At 36.2% G+C, this 7,087-nt stretch overlaps 1 protein-coding gene and 1 long non-coding RNA gene across 2 annotated transcripts; one reads left to right on the top strand and one right to left on the bottom strand.

Annotated features, from left to right (window-relative positions):
• The first annotated feature begins 924 nt into the window (after window positions 1-924).
• Window positions 925-2,639, top strand: LOC137728037 (uncharacterized). Its single transcript, XM_068466911.2, has 3 exons — window positions 925-1,039; window positions 1,432-1,513; window positions 1,651-2,639. The coding sequence occupies exons 1-3, from the start codon at window positions 1,022-1,024 to the stop codon at window positions 2,106-2,108; spliced, it is 558 nt and encodes a 185-aa protein (XP_068323012.2). The 5' UTR covers window positions 925-1,021; the 3' UTR covers window positions 2,109-2,639.
• Window positions 2,640-5,162: 2,523 nt separating this feature from the next.
• Window positions 5,163-7,012, bottom strand: LOC148693961 (uncharacterized). The gene is made up of 2 exons (XR_015952749.1): window positions 5,997-7,012; window positions 5,163-5,343 (listed from the first exon to the last, which is right to left on the bottom strand). It is a non-coding gene; the product is annotated as an uncharacterized LOC148693961 (long non-coding RNA).
• Window positions 7,013-7,087: the final 75 nt, after the last annotated feature.

Here is a 7,087-nt window from a genome sequence, read left to right as displayed (position 1 = left end):
TAAAAATAATGAGTTACTTGAGTTAAAAAATTAATAACTTATAAAATAAAACTTCTCACCACTTACACAAGAAATTTTTCCTTGTTACCAGAACACGAGTGGTACACCACCTGTAAACTCCCGGTACTATTCACTTTAATGAAAAATCATATTTTTACACTAAAAAGTCAATCATGGTACTATTCACTTTACCCTTTATTTTGTTCTTATTGTTAAAACTCAAAGTTTTCAAGTCATTTTCATTAGTTTTTCTTTACAAAAAGTACAAAAAAATTTAATTATTAAAAAAGCACTGTTAAAATACTTCTGCATTATTTGATGCATTATTTTGGGATGCCTTTGAAGTTTTTTGTCTTGGGGGTATTTTCCAAATTATTTTGTTGAAGCTTAGTGACACAAAAAACACTATTCAACTTAATCGGTCTCTATAAAATTTACATTAAGAATAAAGAAAATAATATTTAATAAACAACTGATTGAATCACATTATTGCTAGACCATTGTGAGGCTAAACCCACCCCCTCCCCCTTAATGTAGATAATATCGTTTGTTAAAAAAAAAAAAAATCATTTGATAACTAATTTAATCACATTATTATCTGCTTGCGAAAGACCTTTTTTATAACCGGTATTACACGCCTCTTAAAATGTTTTGAACGTGTTTAAAAATATAGAAAATAATATTAAATGAAGAGCTGATTGAATCACATTATTGTTAGCCTATTGTGAGGTACCAATTAAAAACAAGTACAAAAAAATTAATTATTAAAAAAACATTGTTAAAATGATGAAAATACCCCTGCATTATTTTGGAATGCCCTTGAAGTTTTTTTATCTTGGAGGCATTTTTGTTGAAGCTTGGTGACACCAAAAATACTATTCACCTTTTTGTATTGAGTTTATATATAGATAGATAGATAGATAGATAGATAGATAGATAGATAGATAGATATTGCTCTCTCCTCTCTTTCTCTTTGCTTTGTTCCACCGAATCGTATTCCTATTTTTATATACTCACTGCAATGGGGGAAAAGGAAAAGGTACGTAATATATGGTATAGTTTGTTCTCTTCATTTTTTTCTTCCAAGGATAAGCAGATAACCCAAATGATGATTGGTATGGCTAAAACTAAAAGGTTTAAGCTCTTGTTTAAGTTTTGTGGTTCCTAATCTTTTATTTATATCCTAATGAGAATCCAAGTCCCCTCCTCTTGTGCTATTTTGTTGTTTGTTGCCTCTCTCTCTCTCTCTCTCTCTTTGTTACTGATTTTGCCACATACCTTCACCATGATTAGCACTGTTCCACTTCTTTTTGTCTACACTTTTGCACAACAATCTTCTGTATTATTTATATATTTTCTGAAGATTCATTCTTGTCAATCTTTGGTTAATGTACATATTTTTTCTATTAATATTAAAAATGGGTAATTCAGGTTACGATTATGGTGCTGAAGGTGGATCTTCAGTGTCAGAAATGCTACAAGAAGGTCAAAAAAGTTCTTTGTAAATTCCCTCGTGAGTCTCTCTTCTTCTTGATTCGTCTATAGTTATTTGATGAAAAGCCAAAGTTACAGTTCTTTCTTTTTGAGAAAATAAGATTAATTTAGATTAAATGTAAACTGAGTAAATTAATGTGTGTTTGTGAACAAAAGAAATACGAGACCAGAAATATGACGAGAAGCAAAACAAAGTGGAGATCAAAGTGGTAAGCTGCAGTCCAGAAAAGATAAGGGACAAGATTTGTTGCAAAGGTGGGTGTGCCATCAAATGCATCGAGTTCAAAGAGCACGAGCCCAAGCCAACCAAAGATCGCGAAAAAGATATCGTCAAGCCTAAATGTGGTGCAAAAGATAACGGCAAGCCTGATATAGTTAACGACGAGCCTAAAGATAACGGCAAGCCTAAAACAGTTAGCGTCAAGCCTAAAGATGAAGCAAAAGATAACGGCAAGCCTGAAATAATTATCGGCAAGCCTAAATATCCTGTTGTGATAGGGTACCCACCGCTTGTCCTCGCATGTTGTATGGATTGTTACCTGGGGCATGCAGGTAGACCATGCTACAGTGGTTGTGGCGGGCAGCAATGCCACTGTCGTTGTGGTGGGCGGTAATGCTACTGTCGTTGTGTTGGGCGGCAATGCTACAGTGGTTGTGGTGGGCGGCCATGCTACAGTGGTTATGTCGAGCGGCCAGCCCCGTACATCCAGTATGATGGTTACTATGGGAGGCCTGTGTATGACAATTACAGTGGTGACAGCAGGGGGTATTGTGTTACCCACACTAACTATTTCAGTGAAGAAAATCCCTCAGCTTGCACAGTCATGTAAATCATCGATCATCTTGTTGGACCATGACACCTTGTTCAATCTCGGGATAAGATTTTAGCAGTGTTTGTTGGTTGCTATTTATATTATAGGAAATTTAGCGGAAAGTTCAAAAAAACTTTAGTTTTAATGAAAAATGATAAATAAATGTGTAGTGAATAGTATCAGAAAAATATAAAAATATAATTTTTCGTTAAATGTAAACAATATCGGGAGTGTTTCGTTTAAACTCCATATTATTATGGGAGGACCATATATATTGTTAAGTGAATAATGAGTTGGTGGTTGTCAAGTCACATAGACATTATCAAGTCACAATGACGTTAATTTGTTCATTAAATTATTAATATAGACTATAGAGAGAAAGAGATACATTGTCACATCCCGATTCGGGATCCACCATATTTCGGGCCCGCTCCACCACCGCAGCACGATATTATTCGTTTTAGACTCCGACCACGCCCTCACAGTTATGTTTCTGGGAACTCATACGAGAACTTCCTAGTGGGTCACCCATCATGGGATTGCTTTCGTGCACCCATCATGGGATTGCTTTCGCGCGCTACTCGCTTAACTTCGGAGTTCCCATGAAACTCGAAATCAGTGAGCTCCCAAAAGGCCTCGTGCTAGGTAAGGATGAGAATATATATATATAAGGCTTACATGATCCATTCTCCTGAACGATGTGGGATGTTACATACATCCCATCATGAAGATGAAGATGAACTTGATGCCAGCTACAATTTTCAATGCAATAAAAGTTTACATTCCACATTCCATTCTTTGTCCTGCACAGTGCACGTGCGTTCTTATTAGTTATTTCCTATTTTGCAAGTTGATTTTCATCAACGATTAATAAGCGATTGGTCAAGAGTGGAATTGAGGACGTGTGAACAAAAGAATCTAGCTACCTTCCTCATTTGCATTTTTCACTTATCTTTCTCATTTATTAAGTGTAACATGAATTCTATTAACACAAACAAAAAATTCATTTCTTTTAAGAAACTCATTATTATTTTTCTATATTTACTTTTATTTCCAAAAGCTAACATTTTTTCTCTCCTACCACAGCGTGTTCTAATCTAAACTATGTTTTTTCTTCTTTCATTACCAAAAACAAAAACCCACCCAGAAGCAATCTCTTGGCTTTCTGGAACTTATATGAGTTACACTAGTTGGTCAGAATATTATGTTCCAATCCTCGTAAATTTCCAACCAATAAGCAAACCCTTGGAGTCCCAAGGCTCATATGAGTAAACTAAAGAATGAAATTTAGATTATACCATAAACTAAAGAGTAGCTAGGGAGACTAAATTTGTAAACAAAATTTTATAAACTAAATGACATGAAAGTTGATAATTGGATTATTACTGAAGTGTTAATGACACATAATTTAATTTGTAAATTTTATTTACAAATTTAGTTTCCTAACATTACTCTAAACTAAACAAATCCTTGATCCCTCGCCCCCTCCAAATGTCGACAAGAGAGAGAGCAGCAGCAACAACAACAACCTAGATACGTGTGTAATAATGTGTTCCCATAAAGAAGAACTACTCCCAGGCCTGCTTTTCATTCCATGCTCCTTTTGTTTGTTCGAGAATTGATTGATATGTTTATACAAAAATAAGCAAAAGCCAAAACCCCACGTGAATCCAACACCGTGTTTGTATTCCAGGATGATACCGTTTCTACAAAACCCACCATTTCCTAACGGCTTGTAACATTTTTCTGTCTCTACAACATATTCTTATACTTAATAATTAATTGAATTTTTTTTTCTCAATGAGCTAATATTTACGGTTTTTTGTCGATTTTGAGAATTTTTTAAAGAAGTATATTGTTCTTATGTTAAAACTCAAACCAACATGCACTGTTCACAAACAGTGCGCAGACGAGAATGCCCTCCAAAAAAATCTTTCTTAGCGTTTTCTACTAGCATCTCTACAGTAAAAAGACAGTTATGCCCCTTGTGTCCACGCGTCTCCCATCGCCTTGTTCTCTTCGTGCGTCAAGTGGCTTCCTGATGTTTCTGTTTTTTTTCACTCCATTTGGTCTAGTAGCTTCCCCATTATTGTTATTAGGGTTTACATTAGGCTTTTCATCTCCAAATAATTTTTTTAATTTGGTTCCCTTATGGCTTGGATATGCATACAATCATCGTTTGGAAATCCAGATCGTTCAAATTTTAAAGGGAAAATCGAAATCGTATATCTTTAAACTCCCCCATTCTTTTCCCTAAGTGTTTTGCAAGTTGAATTATGACCTTTTCCTCTCATCCTCCGCTAAACCCACCAAAACCAAATCCTCCCCTCATACTCACCACTTCTCTCTTGTCTCGCTCTCTGAATCTTTCTGTTGTTGAGGTAATCTCTATGTTGAAAGCTTCTATTTCTTTTTTCTTCTCTTTTTTTCATTTGGGTAAAATTTTTTTTTATTATTTTTTTTTTATGGATTTATGTACTTTTTTTTCTTCAGAGAATTCGAAATGAAATAGGAATAGCGGATTGAGTATAAACAAATTGATGAAATTTTTATTTGAGTGTTTGTGTTTGTCCTTTTGTGATTTGTTGAGGTTTGGAATTATTTGAGTTTTTTTGCTGTTACTACCGTGAAGGACGCTCGGCAATCGCAAAATAGGGGCTACCTCTTTGGAAAAAGAAAAATATATCTAGCTTAGGTAGGCAGTTGCGGATATGTGTGTAACATCCCAATCGGAGTTGAGGCATGCTGACCGACATCCGAAAGTGATGTGGCCAAAAGGTTAGTGATGTGTAAAATATGGATAAATTTAAACCGAAGCTAGAATTTATTTAAGCTAATAATGATAGTGCACAGTAGTGGGAAGAAGAACCCATAAAACATAAGTAGTCAGAGCATAGGTGACAATACTACATAAGTAGAGCAGTCAACTCTATTTAAGATATTTATTACACAACTAGAAATAAGTTCCTACATTTATTTGGGAGGATGTCAAAATCGCCAAAGATCCCTCGTGTGCCACAGAGGATTCAGCTAAGTCCTGGAGAGGCGAAAAACAGAAGGTGTGAGCGGGCAAAAACAAAGGTTTATGAAACACATTTACTTTCTGAACATACTAATCCCTTGCAGTAAAACAAGTATAGTTTCCAGAAAATCATACTACATATAAGTATGAAATCAAAGGTAATTCAACAATAATTCAAGAAACACACAAATCATAATATCTCAATCGTGGCATAAGAAAATTAAGTGCTCATCAATCTATGCTAACACATGAGTTCATGTAGAGAAATTCTGACATGAATAGAATTGGGTGTAATCATAATATACGCTCTAACACTACAATCACGTGAAGACTGGCGCTAGGCGCATCACATACGAGTCTTAGTTGCCTATTGCAACCTAGGACAGGACTGACACCTACAATGGATCCAAAGTGAGCGTGTAGTGTGATGTGAACATACACATTAAGCCTGACCCTGGGCGAGCACTACATCGGTGCAAGGATGCATGAAGAGCAGGTAAAATGTATATGAACATGTCATAACAATTTATAAATCTCAACAACACAATAACACTTTTAAAATGATATAAAACATGGCATGATAGGCATAATATTAATCCAAAAGCATTTATGGAAGCTATAAAACTTTATTAATATATATATATATATATAAACAAATGCCCACTCACTGATACATAGTCGGTCATAGCCTCCTAGCTTTGCTTGACCTCGTACATCCTCGGGATAATTCTCTCATATATGTGAAACAACTATAGTAATTAATTAATTAAAACATACACAAAAAGGCTAGGAAAACCCCTTATAGTTTGCTCAAATAGAGGGTTTAAATATACGAAAACATTCTATGCGATGTCACAGACCCGTACACGTCGACCATGCGCCGCCACAAAGCAGGACGCGCCCTCACGCGCCACCAGCTTGCTGCCACACGCGCCACCACACACAGGTCATGTGCCTGCATGCTGTGGCAAATCCCAGTGGAATATTTCGTCAAATTTGACAGAATATTCCGTTAAGTTTAATGGAGTTACCTAAACGGTGTCAATAACGGAATATTCTCCTTCTTCTCCAATTTTCCAATTATCGTTGCCGCCATCCGCCGCCACCATTTGGTTTGTCGGAATCTGGAAAAGCTGGCCGGATTTTTGTAAAAACTTTAAAACTTCATATCTTCCTCATTTCTCAACCATTTTCGACATACTTTGACATGAAGCTTAGGAAGAGAATAACAAGTTTGTAACTCTTGAGAGTCCAAAAAGTGGACATAAATGGACTAAAAATGCCTCGAAACTCTCGGCCCTAACTCCAACGTCCCAAAGTTGAATTTCTACACGTTAGCTTGACTTCAAACTTAGGCTAAGGACCTCAAGGAGTTGTGTGGTTGCTTCTAAACCTTCCAAAACCTTGTAACTCGAACGAAAAGTCGCCAGAGAACTTACTCTCAAGTCGGGGATCCGAGTTGGAAGCTCAAAACTTGGTCATTTTTTAATCGGCTTGTATGAATAGACTTGTGGGGACGAGAGGAGTACGATGTTGGTGATTTGAAGTCCGATCTATGATGTTTGGTGATGGTGTTTGTGTTGCAGAGAGAAGATAAAGGCTTGGCGTGAGAAAGAATGAGAAGAAGAGATAGGGTTTTTCTGATTGGACAAGAGGGAGAGAGGTTGTCTAATTAGCTGAGGAAAGTAAGGGAAGAAATTGATTGGTAGGTGAGAACAGGTCACCGGACTGGTTTTTAAAACGGGAAGGCTTCAGATTT

This window comes from Pyrus communis, chromosome 10, assembly GCF_041283825.1.
Source record: "Pyrus communis isolate YQ-2024b chromosome 10, ASM4128382v1, whole genome shotgun sequence".
Taxonomy (NCBI): domain Eukaryota; kingdom Viridiplantae; phylum Streptophyta; class Magnoliopsida; order Rosales; family Rosaceae; genus Pyrus; species Pyrus communis.
The sequence above is the reverse complement of the archived record's forward strand: the minus strand, read 5'-3'. Positions and strand labels throughout refer to the sequence as shown.